The 22238-nt window shown below is 43.0% G+C and overlaps 1 protein-coding gene across 4 annotated transcripts in view; it reads right to left on the minus strand.

Annotated features, from left to right (window-relative positions):
* Nucleotides 1-4790: 4790 nt before the first annotated feature.
* The window catches only part of jakmip3 (Janus kinase and microtubule interacting protein 3), a 32756-nt gene continuing 15308 nt past the window's right edge, over nucleotides 4791-22238 (minus strand). For 3 of the 4 annotated variants that reach the window (XM_087844991.1, XM_087844989.1, XM_087844987.1), the window contains 17 exons: nucleotides 20982-21119; nucleotides 19119-19154; nucleotides 18904-18975; nucleotides 17294-17398; nucleotides 16549-16677; nucleotides 16378-16461; nucleotides 13803-13865; nucleotides 13568-13666; nucleotides 13393-13491; nucleotides 9085-9144; nucleotides 8788-8853; nucleotides 7216-7284; nucleotides 6385-6462; nucleotides 5784-6014; nucleotides 5638-5703; nucleotides 5492-5551; nucleotides 4791-5416 (listed from right to left, as the gene is read on the minus strand). In XM_087844991.1, coding sequence (XP_087701117.1) covers nucleotides 5501-5551; nucleotides 5638-5703; nucleotides 5784-6014; nucleotides 6385-6462; nucleotides 7216-7284; nucleotides 8788-8853; nucleotides 9085-9144; nucleotides 13393-13491; nucleotides 13568-13666; nucleotides 13803-13865; nucleotides 16378-16461; nucleotides 16549-16677; nucleotides 17294-17398; nucleotides 18904-18975; nucleotides 19119-19154; nucleotides 20982-21119 — 1446 coding nt within the window. In that variant the 3' untranslated portion in view covers nucleotides 4791-5416; nucleotides 5492-5500. The remainder of the gene's footprint in view (nucleotides 5417-5491; nucleotides 5552-5637; nucleotides 5704-5783; nucleotides 6015-6384; nucleotides 6463-7215; nucleotides 7285-8787; nucleotides 8854-9084; nucleotides 9145-13392; nucleotides 13492-13567; nucleotides 13667-13802; nucleotides 13866-16377; nucleotides 16462-16548; nucleotides 16678-17293; nucleotides 17399-18903; nucleotides 18976-19118; nucleotides 19155-20981; nucleotides 21120-22238) is intronic. The other variant, XM_087844988.1, reaches the window with a different exon arrangement.

Consider the following 22238-nt stretch of genomic DNA (forward strand, 5'->3'; position numbering starts at 1 on the left):
ACAAAAGCATTCTGGTTTTCCCCAAACCAAAAACCCTGGATGACCCACGAGGTCCGCACACTCCTCAAAGCCCGGGATGCCGCCTTCAGGTCAGGTGACAGAGCTCTGTACAGGCTGCTTGACCTGACCCGAAAAGGGGAAAAAGCCAAGACAGACCACAAAAGAAGCATCTAGTCCCAGCTGTCCAGCACCAACACACGGGAGGTGTGGTGGGGAATGCAAGACATCATCAACCACAGAGGCTGTGAAAACAGAAAACCTGAGCGTGCAGCTGGCAGAGGAAATAAACAGCTTCTTCACCCGCTTTGAAAAACAGCAACAGCAGCACTCATCTGCTTTGGCCCTGCTCCCATCTTCATCCTCACCTGGATCCTGCACCGCTCCATTCACTGTAACGGAGCACGATGTCAGACGTGTGCTCCTAGCAGTGAACCCCAGGAAGGCTGGTCCAGACAAGGTACCTGGCAAGGTTTTAAGACCGTGTGCCCACCAGCTCACCCTCATCTTCACCAGACTCTTCAACCTCTCTACTTAAAACCACACGAAGTGATTAACTACTCCGACATCTCGGATATCTTACGCCCCCTACCTTCCTCCCGGGATCAGTCTACTTTCAGACTGTTTTGCCATCGCCCGCCATGTCGGACAGGATGCCCACTCGGACTTACCGGTTGACTTTCTACCTGCTTGGAGCTGGATGCGGGCCCGTGGAGGTGGCGTGAACCACAGCAATCTACGCCTGCCGGGGCGTCCTCCAAGAAACAATAAGACCACAATCCAGATGGCTGTGCTAAACACCAGGTCACAGGGGCTTCTTATTTCTGACGGAGACCTGGATTCGTCCAGGTGAGTCCTTTTCCCTTTCGGAACTTCTTCCACTGCAATGGTGGAGGGCTAGCCTCAGTTTTTAAAAACAAATTCTGAGCACGGCTTTTGCCTCCTGCTTTGCCCTCCAGCTTCGAAGTGCAGCTACTGGACTTAAACTTTGCCCCCTCGATCCTCTGTGCTGTTGTGTACCGACCGCCAAAATGTCATTTTGTTTGTGAGTTCGCCGATCTTTTTTTAAGTTACGACTATATTTTTATTACCAGTGATTTTAACATTCATGTTTGTTGTGAATCAGACCCGCTGGTCAAGGATTTTCTGGCTCTCGTTGACCCTTTTTATCTCACTCAGAGTGAGTAAGCAAACCAACGCACATTAAAGGCCACACACTTGATCTCGTACTGTCATAAGGCTTGGACATTTGCATTATGGATATCAGCAATGCTGAAATTTCGGACCACTTCCCGGTTATGTTTAATGTTGAAATATGTAATGTGGAGTTGAACTGTGAGGACTTCCTGTACAAAGTATGCAATATTAATCCTGAAGCAATCGTTCATTTTTCCACAGCCTTGACTAACTCTGCATTTTATGATGATAATTGTAAGACAACTACACCAGTGAATGAACTCACTAACTCCTTTATATCTATATATACTACTATCTTGGACACTGTGGCTCCCTTAAAGACCAAACGCTTTAAACCTAATCGCCAACCCTGGCTGAATGAATCCACCCACAATCTCAGACGTGAATGCCGCCGAGGCGAAAGGAGATGGAAAAAAGACAAACTCCAGATTTCCTTGGACATTTTGCAGAACTGCCGTTTGAAATATCAGAAGGCTGTTAAAGTCACAAAAGCTTCTTTCCTGTCGGAAATCATTGCAACTAATAGCCACAAACCCCAATTCAGTGATTAACCCTTCCTCTGCCACTTTGACGGAGGCCTCCCCAGCTCTCTGTGAAAAATTCCTAAATTATTTTACAGATAAAATCTCAGCACTAAGGGCCACAAATCTATCAGCAGCAAACCAAAATCTAAATTCTGAATGCTCAACAGTCTTTCAACAGTTTGAGCCTGTGTCTCTCATGACTCTTAAGGAAATAATAAATTCATTGAAAAGTTCTAACTCCTGCCACATCACTCTTCCTTCCCGTATTATTAAGGATGCTCTGAACATCATTGGACCTGTATCCTACTCCTAATGAACTCCTCACTGTTATCAGGCTGCGTTCTGTCTGCCTTCAAACATGCTGTTGTGCAACCTGTTATCAAGAAAGTAACCTTGATCCAAATGTTCTTTCAAGCTATAGGCCAATCTCTAAACTTCCTTTCATGGCCAAAATCTTGGAAAGATAAATAAAGACATTCTATTCTATTCTAGTTTTTTCTTCCCACTGTCACCATTGATGCTTATATAGGTGCTCTGACTAATTTTGTGTCGTCTTTACCTTATTAAAGTATATTTAGTTGACTGTTGTTGTGAATTACTGGTCTTTGAATGATGCTGAACTGTTTGGATTGGATTATTCTGGTGAAAATGCACTTGGACTCAATAATCCGACATAAGCAACAAAACACAGACTGCTCCTTGTTCGGTTTCCATTTTTAATCGCCAACTCTTCAGATGTTCAGTGTTTAGACTCACAGCAGGGATAGAAAAATATCATCTGGAATAATAAAAGTACAACAGCAGGATGCAACTTTTAAAACAACAGATTCTGATCCTGCTTCATTTGAACACTGAGGATAACTCAGAGAAATGGTAAATGGTCAAAAAGACAAAGTGCAGAACTTGAAGTCAAATACGGTTGCTGGCAGAAACCCAAAAGAAACAAAAGCTTTAAAAATATTAATGTAATGTAGGTATTAACCAAAATACAAAGTCTTTAGCTTTTTTATAATTAAACTTTTTATTTAACAATATCAGGTAACTTCAGTGTAAAGTGAAAAGGTGCATCATTTCATGTAATACTAATCAATCATATATTATATATTGTGATATAGTTTAGTTTTAGTTCTGTGACATTATTTAGACATGGAACAGAAACATATTGGGAGTCATTCCCAGGACCTAAATCCAGGATATCTAGCACCTCAAGATCAGAGACTACTGCTGTGCTTCTCTCCATCAAATTAAACACAGTCTGAACCTTGTTTGTCTGGACCTGGTGAACCTGGTTTCTCTGGACCTCATGAACGTGGTTTGTCTGGACCCGGTAAACCTGGTCTATCTTGACCTCCTGAACCTGATTTATCTGGACCTCATGAACCTGGTTTGCCTGCACCTTATGAACCTGGCTTGTTTGGACCCGGTGAGACTGGTTAATCTAGACCTCCTGAACCTAGTTTGCCTTGTGTGCCTGGACCTCATGAACCTAGTTTGCCTTGTGTGCCTGGACCTCATGAACCTAGTTTGTCTGGACCCGGTGAACCTGGTCTATCTGGACCTCCTGAACCGGATTTATCTCGACCTCCTGAACCTGGTTTGTCGGACCTCATGTTTATCTGAACCTCATGAACCTGGTTTGTGTGGACCTGGTGAACCTGGTTTATCTGGACCTCATGAACCTGGTTTATCTGGACCTCATGAACCTGGTTTGTCTGGACCTCCTGAACCTGGTGTATCTTGACCTCCTGATCCTGATTTATCTGGGCCTCATGAACCTGGTTTGTGTGGACTTGGTTAACCTGGTCTATCTGGGCCTCATGAATAATGAATGAATGAATGAATACATTTTATTTAAGAAAGCGCCTTTCAAAACACTCAAGGACACTGTACACAAGCAATAACAACAACAAACATAACAATTTACAAAATAATAATGATAAAACGTTGAGCAAATAGATCAAATAAATTAAAGTAGCAGGATGGAAAGATTTATGTGGAATAGGCTAATGTGAATATGTGAGTTTTGAGTCTGGACTTATATAGAGGGAGGGAAGTGATGTTTCTTATCTCAAGAGGAAGGGAGTTCCAAAGACGGGGGGCAGAGCAACAGAAAGCCCTGCGCCCCACGGTGCCTAGCCGGGGGGAAGGGATGGAAAGAGAAAGAGAGAAGGAGGATCTGAGATACGGAGAAGGAATGGTGATTTGAACCAGGTCAGAGAGGTATGAAGGTGAGAGATGATGGGTAGCCTTGAATGTGTACAAAAGTATCTTGAAATTGATGCGGTATTTAACCGGAAGCCAGTGAACCTGGTTTGTGTGGACCTGGTATACCTGGTCTATCTGGACCTCCTGAACCTGGTTTGTGTGGACCTGGTATACCTGGTCTATCTGGACCTCCTGAACCTGGTTTGTGTGGACCTGGTATACCTGGTCTATCTGGACCTCCTGAACCTGGTCTATCTGGACCTCCTGAACCTGGTTTATTTGGACCTCATGAACCTGGTCTATCTGGACCTCCTGAACCTGGTTTATTTGGACCTCCTGAACCTGGTTTATCTGGACCTCATGAACCTGGTTTATCTGGACCTCCTGAACCTGGTCTATCTGGACCTCCTGAACCTGGTTTATCTGGACCTCATGAACCTGGTCTATCTGAACCTCATGAACCTGGTTTATCTGGACCTCCTGAACCTGGTTTATCTGGACCTCATGAACCTGGTTTATGTGGACCCGGTAAATCTGGTCTATCTGAACCTCATGAACCTGGTTTATTTGGACCTCATGAACCTGGTCTATCTGGACCTCATGAACCTGGTTTATCTGGACCTCCTGAACCTGGTTTATCTGGACCTCATGAACCTGGTCTATCTGAACCTCATGAACCTGGTTTATCTGGACCTCCTGAACCTGGTTTATCTGGACCTCATGAACCTGGTTTATGTGGACCCGGTAAATCTGGTCTATCTGGACCTCATGAACCTGGTTTATTTGGACCTCAAGAACCTGGTCTATCTGGACCTCCTGAACCGGGTCTATCTGGACCTCCTGAACCTGGTTTACCTGGACCACTTCACTTCACTCTTATCTCCTAACAGACCTCCTGACATTGTGGAGGTCCTTCTTCTGTTGCAGACAAACCAGGTGTGACCTTAGCTCTGTGAATAAAGCGGGAGGAGCTAAATTCACCGTCTGCTCTTCAGGTGGAACAGCCAATCAGAACAAAGAATTATTGAACTAAACTTCTGTCAGGCTGGTTTCTGATGTTTTTATGTCTAGTTCTTATAGAGACTTTGCTCTTCAGCCTAACTCTGCTGAGCTCAGGTTCAGCTCTGTCACAGGTTACTGAACCAACCCCATCTGACAACTTCAAAATCAGCGACCTAAGCTGATCATATAGGGTGTCACCTAGTTTAGCTAGTAAGAGTCCAACACCAGTTGGGGCCAGACTCTTTTACTTAGCTGAACATCAGCGAGCTGAAACGAAGCCATCAGTCATTGTGAGACAGCACAGTGGCATTCTAGGAACGAATGAGAGCCAGCTGACAGCTGGGCTCTGCTCTGATTGGCTGGCAACAGAGAACCCATAGACACTCGGTTGGTGAGCTGCTGGTTCCAGGAATCCTTTCAGGTCCTCCTGGTCTGATCCAGACTGAGCTGACCTGGCCACTCAGCTGCTGGACTGTGGTGGTCTGCACACACTAAAGCAGAGCAAACATTTTACTACACTGAGACCCAACAGGTAAACTCTGCACACCTGGGAAAGTGTGACCAACCTGCTGCTGTTAGGACCATAGGATGAAGGCCAAAGAGAAGAAGAGAAACAGGAAAAGGAACTGAAAGAAGAAGAAAGCAGTGCAGAATCTGTCGATGCCAAAGGAAGCAGTTTTTCACATACATGTTTCTGTTTATTTGTCTTTACCTTCTCTTCCAGCTCTTTAATCTGTCGTTTCTGTGCTTCTATAAATTCTTCCAGCTCCTTGTTCCTCTGACAAACACAACATCATTGATTACAGACTACAAAGGAGAAATCACAATAGTGTACCTGTGCTCATTTCAGTGGTTTACCTGTTGGGTGAGGTGCAGTAGTTCCATCCGCTCTCGAAGGATTTGGGCATCTCTCTCTCTGAGCTCACACATCACAGTTCGTTTCCACTGGTCCATGGCTCTCCTCAGCTCCTCTCGCTCTCCCTCTGTCAGACTCTCAGACAGTCGACCCTCCATCTTTAATCCCTCTATCCTGGATTCCTCTTCCTGCTGCAGAGCCTCAAACAACATGGCCTCCAGCTCCAGGATCCTCTGGATCAAAGAAACATTTTAGTGCTGTCATTGTTGTTGGTCAATGATGTCTTGATGCATGCTCAATCATCCAGCTAAGGAAATCCCAAAATGTTGATCCTGTTCATTTGGATGTTTTCAGTGGGAGAAACGTTTTGTGCAGGTTTCCCCAACTTTATAAACAGGACATTTGCACAATGACTGAAACAAGCACCACTGAATGAACAATGGGCCGTGAAGTCATTAATATGCAGATTGTCATGGCCATAGATTGACAACCATTGATCAAAGCCCACTGATCAACGGGCCAATGATATCAGAGCAGGCTCAAAGACTTGCTCTCAGTTATTTGGTTGACCTCTCCACAGTACAGGTTCAGCTATTCACTGACCTTATGGGCCTGATCCATCGACTGCTTCCTGTAGTCCAGCTCTTCATCCAAGTAACCTTTCTGCTTACTGAACAGCTCCTAGAAAACAACAGCATCTTCACTGACACCACATTTATTTACCCCAGACAACAACTTCCCAACATGGATACTGCTACTTTACAAACCGCTAAGGTCTGTACAAACAGACTCCGACATATGAAAGAGTTAAAACTAAAAGCTTCCTGTCCAGCTTGCGATCACCACGCTCTTCTTACTGGACCGACTCACCACAGAGCACTTATTTCAGCCTGATAATTCAGATGGATCTAGTGTCATTGACCTACGGAGCCCTGCAGGGGACATGGGAGAAAAAAAAATTAAGACGGACTTTTGCGAGATCCCAAGTTTGTTTTGCGAGATCCCGAGTTTGTTTTACGCGATCCCGAGTTTGTTTTGCGAGATCCCGAGTTTGTTTTGCAAAATCTCGAGTTTGTTTTGCAAGAACCCGAGTTTGTTTTACGCGATCTCGAGTTTGTTTTGCGAGATCCCGAGTTTGTTTTGCGAGATCCCGAGTTAGTTTTGCGAGATCCTGAGTTTGTTTTGCGAGATCCCGAGTTTGTTTTACGAGATCTCGCAAAAGTTTTGCCAGATCCCGAGTTAGTTTTGCGAGATCCCGAGTTAGTTTTGCGAGATCCCGAGTTAGTTTTGCGAGATTTCGCAAAAGTCCGTCTTAATTTTTTTTCTCCCATGTCCCCTGCGGGGCTCCGTATTGACCAGACCACAGATCAGATCACATGATTTCAGCAAGTAGAAAAAAGTCCCAACAGAGACCAGATAAACTTTGTCTTTCACCTTCTCACTCTCGATGTCCAACATTTTCTGCTGCAGAGACGATTTTGTCACTTCAATGGACTCCAGCCACTGAAAGGGGGTAAAGAGAGACAGGTGAGCAGACAGGTAGACAGAGACAGGCTGGTCGTAAAGCAGATATTGATCGTGCGCTGTCTGTCCTCCTCATCAATCCAAGTTCATCTTTAAATTTCTGTGTATGTTCAGCTTTATTCACAGAGTTCACACACAAATCTGTGTGAACTCTGTTTCTCACCTGAACTCGTTCATCCCAAACAAACAGTTTAGGAGCCTCAGGTGACGCATATGAACAAACGATGAGGACCGGGCTGTGTCACGGGATACTAGAGTACACAGAGTACTACTTTTCAAAGCTTTTATTAACCCTTTAAAGCCGGTCGGAGCGGACACGCTCCATTTTGAGTAACTATTTTTAAATCCCGGTAGCTCTGCAACCACGTAAGCTAGCGCAAAATTTTTTTTTGCATATGAAACCGGAGGAGTTGTACTTACATCTTATGCCATCAGCTTGTCCTCGATCACAGTTTCCTTCCACATAAAGCTAAAAGTTATGTTTGACTTCATGACTTTCTGTGTCGTTTCTGGGATGCTTAGGACTCATATTGCACTGCTGGAAATAGTTTATTTTGATGCAGATGCTGCTTTTTTGCAAATTTGCATTATAATATTTATTTTCGTTTTTCCTGCAGTGTATAAAAATTGGTGTATTTCAAAAATAAAACTATGAAGACACTCAAAATAAATTTCCTGTGGTGGGAAACTATTTTGTGCAACTTTTTTGTATTTACAGTTTTGAGGGATAAGCCTCTTAAATTTCTCTAACTAGAAATATATGTTAAAAAACAAACGATTTTCAATTTTTTTGTAGTTTATTGCACTTTTTTGCAATTTATGTAATTACTATGCACTTAATGCAGACATATTATTAAAATTTGGGCTATAATGGTTGTATTGATGTATAGCAACTTGAAATGCTCCCAAAAATGGCTCCACAGCATGTAAACATATAATATAAGCTCTGGCGGACTTGGTTCTATGGCAGGTCTTAAAGGGTTAACCCACAGATGCTGGAGAATCTGGGAACCTCATCAACACTCAGCATCTTTAAATCTCACCTAAAGACTTGTTTTTAAATGTTTCTGAGACTTTTCTGTTTTTCTGTCCTGCAGACATGCAAAGTACCTGTTGTTTGAATTTATTCTAGTCCATTAACAAACACATGATGGTAAGAGCCAACTTAGCTGGTGTTCCTGTTTCATGAATCACATGGTATTTTTGCATGTGCACACATTTGTTACCTCACAGAGAGCAAACAGCTTTGTGAAACGATAGCGATGAGCTGCCTGACTGTTCACCTGAAACCTGCCGAGAGCAACTTTACGAGATCAGACTGATCTTATGTAAACTTTGATGAGCCGTCAGTTATTCCACGTCCTCAATCTCACTATGCGAACCTGCTTTTCCCTGTGCCAATAACTCTGAGAGGTGCAAAGAATAAGAAACTTTATCTGCATCCTGTCAGAGAGCAGAAACCTCAGCAGGTGGGACGCTCACCTTTTCTGCTAGAGTGAGCACCGTCCGGGCATGTATCACCACCACCTGCTCTTCATTGGACAGATTCTACAGAAAACAACATGTCAGCAATATATAAACAACACGCTCAACATGGAAATGATTGTTGTCCCGACACAAACTCAGATTTATTCACTAATGAAACAGGAAACGTGTCACCACGGTTGCTAAACAGCATGTTTACAAAATGCACACATTCAACACACGTGACGCCACAAACAGGTCACATGCATCACATGTTTCAGTGACACATACATGTACAAAATAAATTCAACATACACTTACGGCGTTATCTCCCAGAATGTCCAGCTTCTTCATCAGCTCACTCATCACGATGTCCTGATGGGCAAATCACAAAAACAACCATTACACAGTGAAACAATAAACACACACAAATAGACGACAAGACACAAAAGCAACACAACTCAGTCACAATAAAAAGCTAGAGAGTAAGGATGTGTCTTCAGTAGAGGTGGGAATCACCATACATCCCACGATACGATATTATCACAATACTTAATGCACGATACGATATTATTGCAATTTTTAAAAATATTTTGCGATATTCAGATTCTGTACATAAAGGTAAACTTTATCAATATTCATTTTCTCTAATATCAAAGTCTCACACTCAGTCTTTCTCTCATTTCAGTTTGATTGTTGACAAACTGAACGGTTTGTATTACAGTCTAGTCCAACTTAACTGAATCAACCATCTGGTACAATTATAGCTATTCTGAACTATGCAGTTTATGAAAACTATGCAGCCCCTTCAGCAACTGAAGAATTTGAAAGTAAATTAAAACAAAATATAATTTTACATTAAATAAAAAAGTTTTAAACTTAATTAAAATAAAACATGTCTTAAATTAAAATAAGTAAACTGTCATGTTTATTGCTGCCAAAAACAAGTTAAACACATTTGGACAGTGAAGGAATGTCAGGATTCTTGCTCAGAAAAAGGATCAACATGCTCTGAAGTCAGAGCACAAAAACCTTTTTGTAACAAAATATCGATTTCTGCTGTCCCTGTATCCATACATTATTAGCAAACAAAATATCACCATGCTACACAGTATCCATTTTTTCCCCCACCCCTAGTCTTCAGATGGATTTTGAAGACGTCGAGTGTTGGAGAGACCCTAATTTGAAGAAGCAAACTGTTCCAAAGTTTACACACAGCAATCGCAAAGGCCCTACCTATCAGCTGACCTTCAGTTTATAGCATGAGATAAAGATCAGAGAGGTACGGCGAAGCTTATCCACTTAGAGACTTAAAAACAAGCAATAACATCTTAAAATCAATTCTATAACGTGCTGGAAGCCAGAACGTAAACAAGCCTAGAGCGGGGACATACGGTGGCGTTTACGCCTGCCTGTCAAGAGCGTAAACACGCGAGAGAGGAGCTGAAGATGAGAGAGCAGAGCTGCTACCAGGTCTGGATCAATTACTCGCATTAGCTACTCTCTCGAAGCCGTCAACAGCAGTTTCTCAATATGAACCTGTCATCAAATATCATTGCCAGATTTTTGCAAAGGCAGTTCTGCTTTTTCCAGAGGGTCAACGAGGGTCAAGGTCACCCTTAAGAGAAGAACGAGGGTCAGAAGGTCCACATAGGACAATCTGTTTTTTGATTGTTCACATTCAAAACATTTAAAGCCAGCTATGATTTAATATCATCAAGACAGTCACGCAAAACTTTTAAAGTCTGTAGAATTCTTTTTAAGAGGAAAGTAGATTTGTGAGAGAATCCATATTTTCTGAAAATAGAGCCTAATGGGAGCCTGTGAAAGGAGAAAATGGGCCAAGGGTGGATCCTTGAGGGACTCCACATGTAAGGGGATGGATGAACCTGACAGGAAACACGCTGCTGCTTAAATAGAATCTAAACCAATCAGGTCCCTTAATACACACACTGGACACTACAACACCATGACCCACTTTATCAAATGCAATGCTCAGGTCTGAAAGCACTTAAATGGCATTAATAAAAGATCATTAAAAACTTTTAAAGGCATAGTTTCAGAGCTGTGTAGCGCTTTGAGCCTGGCGCTGAACACAGACAATTTTCTCCAGGACTTTGGACGTGAAAGGAGTTTAGAGAATTGTTTTTGTTTGCACTCTAGCAACATGAATTATAGTTTGAAGGCCAAGAGAAATCGAATAGAATAATCCTTTAATTGTCCCACAAGGGGAAATTTGGTGATGCCCACCTGATTTATGTTTCCAAGTGGATCATTAATCATCCACTTGATTGATCTTTATTAATTATTTATTATTTTAAGTTATTACAATTGGAACAGACAGGACCCGTGGGTAGGAAAGGGAAAGACAAAGACAAGCGACCTTCCAAAAAAGGGAAAGAAAAACAGAGGGGAAGAAAAACAGAGGGGAAGAAAAACAGAGGGGAAGAAAAACAGAGGGGAAGAAAAACAGAGGGGAAGAGCGACAGAGAGAAAAGACACTAAAAATCAGCTGCTGGCAAAAAAAGAAAACAAGCAAAAAGAGAACGACACAGTAGAGAGACCACAGCAACAGAACTAACAGTAAATAATAAAAACTGAGCGGAGCGGCACGCAACGACAACGCATGGAGGCAGCAGCCGAGGAAGATAGTGTGTGTCTGTGAACACAGGTGTGGACAAACAGGTACTCAGGTGTGGACACCTGTGTGTGCAAGCGCACTTGTATTCATAAGGTTTCTCCATGTAAGTGCAGCTGGATAGTGTAGTGGTAAGACTACACATCCCACTTTGGAGTGGGAGGTGCAAGTTCGATTCCCACCCAGTATCCACTAAAGGTCCTGGCTAGACCCCCGCGGCTCGGCTATTACAGACGAAGCTTGTTTGTTTGTAACAGCAGGTGTTGCGAGCCATGAAGCAGGCCCCAGACATCCAGAGGCCCCCCAGAGCACCGGAGGAGCAGCTGCGCACATCACCATTGTGGAGACATAGGCTACGTTCACACTGCAGGCGAAAGCGCATCAAATCAGATTTTTTTTTTTTTTGACCCTATGCGACCCATATCCCATCATGGTGTGACAGTGTGAACGGCACAAATCCAATATTTTCAAATCTGATCTGGGTCACTTTCGTATGTGGTTCTGAATCCGATACAAATCTGATGTTTTAGAAAGCTGCTGTTTGATGGTCAAGTCGCATTAAATCCGTCTTTTACGTCACCGACACAAGACAGACGCCAATTATCAGCGCCGGAGAAGACATCGTGAACGCTTCCTGGCCATCCAGTGAAACTGTTGGGAAGACAACGTTGGAGAAACGTGAACATTTTATTTGTTCTGTATAATCTGCAGATTCTGACAGAAATCTGCAACTATCCTTTTAAAATAGGATAAAAAATCATTTAAAAAAATAAATAACCTTTTAGGTTATTTACATTATTATGTAAATAACAAAATAACTTAAAGCAAAAATTGGGAAACGTAAAGTCCGAAGTCTTTATATTAAGGTCCATCAGTCAAACAATACTGTTGCTCTGGGTCTAAACAGAGCGCGTTGTGTGTGACGTCTTCTTTGAGCGTTCACACTAGAGCGCGTTTGCTGTCGCATTTTATTTGTAGTGTGAACGAGCAGACAAAAAAATCGGATTTGATCAAAAAATCGGAATTGAGCATCAAGACCTGCAGAGTGAACGTAGCCTTCGTCACAGGCTCTGCCAGCAGCCGCCAACCAAAGAGGGGACTGAGCCCCCCACCCCTGGAAGGGGCCTGACCGAGCAACGGCGCCGGGATTGATCCAGTACACGGCATGGTGTTAATAATCGGACAGTAGGTCCAATGGTGTCAAAGACTTATTACGTCGAGGCTTCAGATGGGACACTACTTCAGTGCACCAAGAAACAGGTTGAAGGTGTGTTCTGGGGTAATCAGCACAAACAGGATCGACATGTTGAGGATGATTTTTAGTTATCTTGCATCACAGGTTTGTTCTAAACTCCAACCTGAGCTTTTCTTAATCCAGATCTGCTGCTGCGACTCTCCCGGCCTCTGATGTGAATGCGACCACTTGTGTTTGGAGGCGGTTTGACCCTTGAGTCTGTGACGGACTAATTTCTACGTCTGTGACTGAACACTGACCAAACTTCAGCGCCGAAGGGTTCACAGATGCAGCGTGAACCCTAGAAATAAAAAGGTGTGAATGGTTGTCTGTCTCTGTATTAACCCAATGACAAACCTGTGACCTGTCCAGGTGTGCCCCGCCCATCGCCCTGTGACAGCTAGGATGTGCTGCAGTCCCCCCACAACACTGAATTGGATAAACTAAAGAAAATGGATGGCTATTATAGATTTATATCACTGCTGCTTGATGATCACAAATTCAATAATCTCCTGCAGCGCTGCTGTCATCGTTTTTATAGATCTGTCAGCATTCCTCTAATAACTCCTCTCAGTGGAGCAAAAGGAGCTCAGCTGAGAATGAAAGGACAAATCAAACACACCTTTCAGGCCCAGTTTAACAGTGAGAGTGTGGCTTAGTTCAGCCAGCTAACACAGTGAAAGCCTGGATATGCTGGCAGCCCTCAGAGAGATTTACAGGTGCGCTCAGGTGTACTGACGGATGTACTCACAGTGACTCCCTCTGCCTCACAGTAAACCTGTAGAGGACTGAGGCCTTCTGGGAAATGGAGCTGTTGGAAGTTGATGGCGGGTGAGCGCCGCTCCCTCTCCTGAACAGCAAACAGAAATCACAGGTGAACGTCTGGAAGTTGGAGACGCTGTTACTGGCATCTGTGACATTTTCACCTCTAACTCCAGGATCCTGAACTCCAGCAGCTCGTTCTGGTCTTTGGCATCCTGGATGTCGATTCTCAGTCGCAGCTCTTCACCTTCCATCTGCCTGACCTGCAAACCATCCGTTGTTACATTAAGTCTATTCTCAGCCAAATACCAAATATACCAAATGCAAGTTGTTCTTTTTGATTAGGAAGAATTTGTGTGTATATTTACTGAGACGTCACGACTGACAAATGCCATTCACCTTCTCCACCAGTTCCTGATTCCTCCGATACAGCGCCTGCTTCTCCTCCACCCACTTCAGGTCCTGAGACACAGACAGAGCGAACTGTCAATGTTGTGATGGTGTGATCTGTTCTCAGACCTGTTCTCATCACACGTGTTCAGCTGGTTTTTTTCACTGGTTTTGCTGTTATATGTTCAGATATATATTTAAAACTATCTATTCAGGATTGCAAACTTCTCATCATGACTCTTAGTCTATTTATACCTTGTTTAGCTTTTATACTTGTATGTTTATTTTTTTAATTTTTGTTTACCTTGTTACCAATGTTCCCTCTAAGCTGCGCACGTGCGCAGTTGCAACTGCTAGCATCTCTGCACACAGAAAATCTGCGTTGCGCACAAAAAAAAAACTAACCTGAATTGAAATTAAAATTAAAATTTCAACAATTCTGTTTTGCAGTGTTAGTCAGTGACTGGCTGCTCCCGTATGGGAACGATGCCGCCTTATCCCACAGTCCAGCCAATGATGCGATTCACATTCGTATATACGCAGCTAACCAAAGCGGCTGATGTGGAGTGAAGCCACGTTAATAACAACGTGTACAACCATTGGAGATGTGAGCAGGACAGACGGAACAACTGATGGGAAAAGTGTGGACTTTACACCAGTTTTCAAATTGTGTTGATCGGCCACGTAAAACCAGAGTTATGATAAAATATCTGCAATGTTTGTTTTTCTTTCTGAATACTGTCGTTGTTTATATTTACTGCAGGAAGAAACGGGAAAAACGGCGTTTTGATATGATAAGATGATATGGCAAAATGGCCTTTAGTTGTTTAGGGAGGGGGAAGTTTTAGGAGTGACGGCGTGTTTGAGATGTGAGAGATTTGTGACCTTTTTATACAATATTTTTGCCCATTGAAATGAATGGAACACATTATCAATGTGCTCACTTGTTTCTGCTCGCCGGGCTGAGTGTGTTTTAGCTCAGTGAGATGAGCAGCCGTTCTCAGACTGGGAGGCCCGGGTTCAAATCCCGCTTATGGCAAAAAAAAAATTTCAGTTTCAGTAAACTTTTTTAACTCTTTTCAACACAAATTTAAGCGTCTTTACCCACTTTTCAGCAAAAAATTTCTACTTCTTCACCTGTTTTCAGCAGAATTTTCAGTTTCTTCACCACCATACAATTGTTGCAACTTTTCATCTTTTTCAGCTTTTTTCAGCAGACAACTTCAGGGTTAAGGCATCCACACAGCATTTTCGCAGGAAATGCAAATTTTTCTAGTTCTTTATTCCACTATATTCTAGTTGCTTCTGTACGTTTTTTGGCACTTAACTAGTCCCACAGTTTTTATCTGATTTTCGCCATTCAAATTTTTTTGTCCCATTGACACGAATGGACCACATTATCAGTGTGGTCACTGATTTTGCTTGCCAGGGTGAACTGTGCTTTAGCTCAGTGAGATGAGCAGCCGTTCTGAGAGCGGGAGGCTCGGGTTCGAATCCCGCCTATGGCAACATTTTTTTCAGGTAACAGTTAAACTTAACATCAACATAAATTTCAGCTTCTTCGCCCCTTTTCAGCAGAATTATTAGTTTTTTATTCCTTTTCGGGAAAAATTCCAGTTTCTTCAGCTGTTTTCAGCAGAAACTTCCGCAGCACGACATTCCGTTTCTTTTCAGTTTCTTCACCTCCTTTCAGCACAGAGTTTTACTTCTTCAGCTGTTTTCAGCAGATTCCCCTACACGGCATTCACACAGCATTTTCGCAGGAAATGCAACTTTTTCTAGGTTAAAATATTTCTGCCAAGTATTATTTTTCCTCTTCGTTATTGCAGTTCTGCTAAGTAATTACATTTTTGCTAAGTTCCTATGCTTTTGCAAAGTTATTACCATTGTTGCAACTTTTCAGCAGACAGCTTCAGTGTTACAGCATCCACACAGCATTTTCGCAGGAAATGCAAATTTTTCTCGTTCTATAAAGTTGTTCTATATAGCGTGTAACTGTTCATATAGAGCGTTATTAAATTTATTGCTAATGCACATTGACTTCTGAGGAAATTTTAGATGGCACTCATCATCAGAAAGGTTGCTGGCCCCTGGTCTAACAGATCTTCAGGATGAACATGGATCTGGTCAAGCATTCAAAGATATCCTCTCACCTTTATCCATATTTATGAGAGAAGATGAAAAAGAAAAGTCAGGGCGTGCTCTCCTGAACTACCTCTCCAACCGTTTGCACCAGCAGAAATGGCAGCTGATGGAGCTGTAATGTTGTGTAACTCTGGGCATGTGCAGTAGAGGTTCAGAGCTCGAGGAGGAGATACGACCTGCCCGTCACTGTGAGTGGAGACTGTGTTACAGCTGTGCCTCCTGCTGGCTCTCTATGGAGTACAACTGTTCTACTATGTAGTTTACTCTACCTCTGTATGGCTCTGATTGGTTCTTTGATTAGCTTGAAGACACACGCCTTTATTGCAGGATTCTAGAACCAATCAGAATGCAGATAATATTCTCCTTCACCTGCCTCCTCTTGGTTTTATCCTTCTGTAATCTTTCTGCGTTTTAGAAACTCAACAGTTTTGCATGTTACCAGTCCTTGCTGCTTCAGCGCTGATTCCAGATCTGAAACTCTGCTCTGGTATCGACTGATCTCACTCAGCAGCTGCTCTCTGGTCTGAAACACAAAGAATACAACCGTCGACCTGTTAGTGCCTTGCTTCATTGCAGCTAACGCAGCCCTCTGTGCCCCCACCGGGGTCACCTTGATCTCCTTCTCTGCATCGTAGTTTCCGCCACTCGTCTCCGCTAACAGAGCATAGGCTCGCTGCAGAGCTTGGTACTCCTGAGTCAGCTGACGGTAACGAAGCTCCGCCTCCTCGTGCACGCATAACTAAAACACACAAAACCCCAACTTCAGACCAGCGAGTCAGAGCAGTAACTGAAACAGTCTCAAGCTCTCATTGTTGCTGTCATCATGAAACGTAATACAGATAGCACAACCAATCATGCACAACTACACACATATCAGCCAATCAGACACTTGCAAGTCGCTGCTGGACGTATAACAAACATGGCTAATATCGTGCCACTTCAGATTTAAAAGCTATTTCAGAAATAAACTCAGTCATCATCTCCATCAGCTCTGCTTTTAATTCAATGACTCTATTAGGACTGATGCAGTTAACTGTTTATAGATCAGGTCCAACTCCAGTCCTCGAGAGTTTTTAGACGCATCCTTGGTCCGACACACCTGAATCAAATTTATGGCTTCTCGGGTTACAACTTAAAAAGGACCTGAAGGATGTTTTGTTGTTACTATATGAATTATTATTTAAAATCTAGCAAAGGTGGATCTTTGAAGGTTTTGTCTTTCTGTCAGCTCTCCATCAAAGGCTGAGCGCTGTCTGTTCCAAGAGTCAGAAACTACCAGCTGTTTCCTTTTACATCCCACTGGACTTAAGAACACGTTTGGATGTCCTCACCTTTGGAAACAGTGTGTGTCATACCTCGTCTGGTTCAGTATCTGGAGTTCTGTCAGTGTGAAAGGACAAAGACGAGCCATCAGAATCCACAGACGCCTCTTCATCATAGCCATAAAACGTCTCAATGACCTGCAGGCAACACAGAGACACAACAAAGTGCCGTAACACCATCAAGACATCACACCCAGTTCAGGATGCTTCACAGATCATCAGAGATCTGATTTCTGGTCCAGAAGAGCTGACCACAGTTGGTCCAACCAGCTGATTGGGCTGTAACCTGATTGGTCAAAGCCAATTACTGATGGAGCCGTGACAGGAGAAGACTCTGAATGAGTAAACACTGTTTAGTTTGTGACCTTTTAATATTTCAATCATTATTCAGGAAACACTGAATGTCTGTCACCATGGTGACTTAATTTAAGGAGCTTGTAAAAACACAAGCGACTGGACTCGTTTAAGTTTCTTGAAGATGTTTCAAGTTTCATCCAAGACGCTTCTTCAGCTGTAAAACCAAATAGTGGAGTGTCCCTTATTCGATCATTGCCCTCATCACAGGAGCCAAAGGTGTAGCTGCTATTAGCAGAGGTGAGTCATGTGACCTATTGAGATCAACTCACCCATGTGAGAACTGGATTATAGATGGCAGCCAGTTGGTGTCGTAAGCCCCGCCCTCTGTTCACAGATAGCCGTTCACAGTGGACATAGATGCTTCTTTCACTCCTCTTTCAAACCATCTGTCCTCTCTGTCCAACATGTGAACATTTGCATCCTTACAGCAGTGACCTTTGACCTTTAGTACAGCTGAGTCTCGTCCCGTGGAGGTGGCTCTTCTATGTTGTGCGTTTATAAAGCAGCTGTTTGGTGTCTCCTCCCTACACTGTACAGCTACGCTACATTGTTGAGGTTGTGTTTGGGATGAACCAGTTTGTGTGTGAGTGTGTGGCTGGGTACACTGGGATGTCGTGCTTGGAGAAGATAAACCTGCCACATGAGGGATGACAGTTGTTCTGTTTGTCCTTCTGATCCTCTCTAGTTGGTGTCTGACCGTCTCTCCTGTGCATCTTAGTTGATTTGATGAAAGCCCAGCTGGGATAACCACATGTTTATGAGCTTTCTTCACATGTGTGTTCCTTTGTTTCCCCTTCTGGCTTAGAGGGGATGTTTTTCCCAGGGTTGCAGGATACCGATTTCCCCAAGTTGGTGTTCCAGAGGGTGGTGGAAGTCAAGTGGGGAGTAGGTACTGGTTTCCAGTAAATGTAAACGTTGAGGTTTCCATCCTCCTCAATGTGCCATAAACAGCCCCTACACGTCGTTTCTACTCACGACAACATTAAGCAGACATTTAAAACCAAAATCGGAGGTCCAAAAATGACTTCATCGCTCCAACTTCACTTTGCATAATGGGATGCACATTCAGCTTTACAGCAGGGCTTCATTTGCTTTCAGGAACAAGCTGTACACAAAACATCGATCACACTGAAAGCATTCTGCACATGAAAGACTGAGGGTCACCTGCTTCTGACCAGGTTTCCATGGAGATTCAATAGGTAAACAACTCGCTAAATTAACCTGGCTTCGTCATACACTTCTCTGCACACAAACAAAGAAATATGGGGGCACAGGCCTGGCCTCACCCTGCAGGCTCTGAAGGTCCGTTTCCTCCTCACCGATTCCTGACGGCGGTACCTCAGTAACATGTCTCTCTCCTGCAGACAGACAGCAGCATGTTTCACTATTAACAGAAAGATGTGACTCTCAGGGTTATCACTGATTCTACGCATGTTAGATACAAAGCTCACAACCCATCACACAGGACACACAACAACTGTTTTAACACTTCAATACTTACAATCACATTCTTCACATAACCAGCTGTCTCCAGAGCCTGTAAACACAAAGGTTTATTAAAGTGAAGTACTGAACTGTAGTACAAGTATAAATGTGTGAGTGTGTGCAGTACTAGTAGGAGCAGTAACAGTATTACATAGTTACAGTTGCTCATTTAATGGTTTTTTTCACATTGTGGTTTCTCACTGAAGGCATCAAAACTATGAATGAACACATATGTGTGTCCATCCATCCCCCTCTTCCACTTATTCAATTCAGGGTCGGGGGTGGGGGGTGGGTGGAGTCTATCACAGCTGTCTTAGGGCAACAGACAGGATAAACCCTGGACAGGTCCACAGTCTGTCACGTAGCTAACACATAGAGACAGAGAACCATTAACACTCACATTCACACCTGTAGGCAGTGTAGTTTCTATTGTGGCCGATGACACACATTAAAAAATATGCAATAACAAACAGAAAGAGAACTAACAAAACCTAAACTGGGAGAAACTAAAACTGATTGATGATGAGGGAAGTGGAAACACAGCTGACACAAACGAACATGACGCCACAGGGGAGACGAAGCTAAGCACACTGAACAGAAGACTGTCAAACTGAAAGATGGAGAATAGTGAGACGGGTTAGAGTGAGAGTGGCAACAGCCTGAGAGAAGGATCGAGACTGTGTTTAGTCTGTGTTCGATATAACATATATATCGGATGACGATATAAAAACGTCTGTCGTTTCATTTTACGCTGTCGTTTGTTTCGTGGTGTCACAAAATAAACTGTTTATGGCAATATTTTTTCATCGTTTTGATGGTGATGTAGTGGCTTCATTTGTTAAAGTTCTCTCTTTCTCTTATATAAATGGTAAATGGCCTGTATTTGTATAGCGCTTCACTAGTCCCTAAGGACCCCAAAGCGCTTTACATGTGATGGCTAACCAACCGGGTATAGTGGTGGTGGACAAGCAGAGGAAGACAGCCGTAGTGATAGGTGTAGAGCTAAGCAATAATGAAATAATGAAGGAAAATGAAAAGCTGGGGAAGTACTAAGAGCTGAGAGAAGAGCTAAAGAGGTGGAGGGTGACAGCAACAGTGGTAATCAGAGCGCTCGGTGCAGCTGGCGAGCGGCTCCAGAAGATCCCGGGAACAACAGCCGAGATCTCTGTCCAGAAGAGCGCAGTCCAGGGAGCAGCTAACATACTGCGCAGGACCCTCAAGCTATCATCATCATCTTATACATACATATGTAGTAGCACCAGTACTTTGGAGAAATCAGTTTGTGGTGTGTAGTAGCAGCAGTGTCAGTACTGTGGTTCCAAGATTACATAAAAGTAGAATGGGAGGCAGAGCCTTCAGTTTTCAGGCCCCTCTTCTGTGGAACCAGCTTCCAGTTTGGATTCAGGAGACAGACACTATCTCTACTTTCAAGATTAGGCTTCAAACTTTCCTTTTTGCTAAAGCATATAGTTAGGGCTGGACCAGGTGACCCTGAATCCTCCCTTAGTTATGCTGCAATAGGCTGCTGGGAGACTCCCATGATGCATTGAGTGTTTCTTCTTCACTCACTATGTTTTTATTCAACTCTCTGCATTTAATTACTATTAATTAATTAATCTTTGGCTTCTTCCTGTTGACAGCAGATGGCCCCGCCCCTCCCTGAGCCTGGTTCTGCTGGAGGTTTCTTCCTGTTAAAAGTGAGTTTTTTCTTCCCACTCTCGCCAAAGTGCTGCTCATAGGGGGTCATATGATTGTTGAGATTTACTCTGGTTTATTTGTATTATTGTGGGGTATTTCTTTTACAACATAAAGCGCCTTGAGGCGACTCCTGATGTGATTTGGCGCGATACAAACTGAACTGAATCAGGTGTATGGGTACCTTGGACAGGTCATCAATGATGTGTTGCTGCTCCAGGACTTGTAGCCGCAGAAACTCCATCTCTCTCTCGTCCTGACTGTAACCATGGTAACTGGTGGAGTGGCTGCGGTCCAGATCATTTAATGAACTCGGCCTCCTCTGTGGACCACAAAAGCATGGCTGTTACCATAGCAATGGTACGCTAAAGTATTTGATTGCTGTTTGATGGTTTTTCATGCTCACTGTCACCACGTGCTTGGCCATGATGTCTTTTCTTTCATATAGAAATATAACGAAACTGAATAGATGTGGAAGAAATGCTCAGCAGCTGATGCAGCACTGCTTCACTGTTTGAATAAAGTTTACTATAACTATACTGTAACTATAATCGGACCTAAAACAGATCCTTGAGGTGCCCCAGAAGGCAGAACTGATGTTTCAGACAACACATGATTCATACAGACAGTAAAAGATCTCTCAGATAGATACGACATAAATTTGACATTTTCAGTGTGATACTGAGAGGATGATGGAGAGATAATAGACCTGATGGCAGCGACTTTATTTACAAAATAGTTCAAAAATTCATTACAATCAGATTTAGTATAGACTGGTACGTGAGGAATATCAGGAGAGACAACATTCATACTTGTATCAAACAACACTTTGTTATTTTTTGAAATTCAGTGATGGCATTTTTGTATCATGTCATTAAGTGAGGAAATTGATTCCTTGAGATGTATCCCATGAACCTCGAGCTTGGAAGCCTTCCATAAACGTTCTAACTTGCGACAATATTTCCTAAAATTCAGAATATTTTCATTTATCCAGGGACAGAAATTTGACGAATGGACGACACTTTGTTTCCTGTATATGAGATAGATTTACATTAACTGTTGAAACGTACGTATATATCTGTGTATATGTTTGTGTATATAGGTATGTGTGTATGCGTATGTACTCCTTTGTATGTATAACTTGCACATATCTTTTTGTGCCTGTGTTACGCTATTGTGTTACACACACTCCCTTAAACTTATGTCTATCTTATCTTCCTCTCCTATCCAAAAACTGAATGTAAATCTACATCCTGCCAACGAAGAGATGCCAAACTGTGTTTCATTGTTCTTGTAACAGTGACAATACAGATCTATTCTATTCTACAAGACACCAAGAGTCCTGCCAGGCTCAAACGTGGCAGAGAGCAGCAGCATCCTGCTTTATAATCTGGATCATTCAATCTTTTGGATCATTGGTGAAAGCTCCAAATAAAATGAC

The sequence above is a fragment of the Neolamprologus brichardi genome, chromosome 8, assembly GCF_056152115.1.
Source record: "Neolamprologus brichardi isolate AB-2024 chromosome 8, ASM5615211v1, whole genome shotgun sequence".
NCBI classification, from domain to species: domain Eukaryota; kingdom Metazoa; phylum Chordata; class Actinopteri; order Cichliformes; family Cichlidae; genus Neolamprologus; species Neolamprologus brichardi.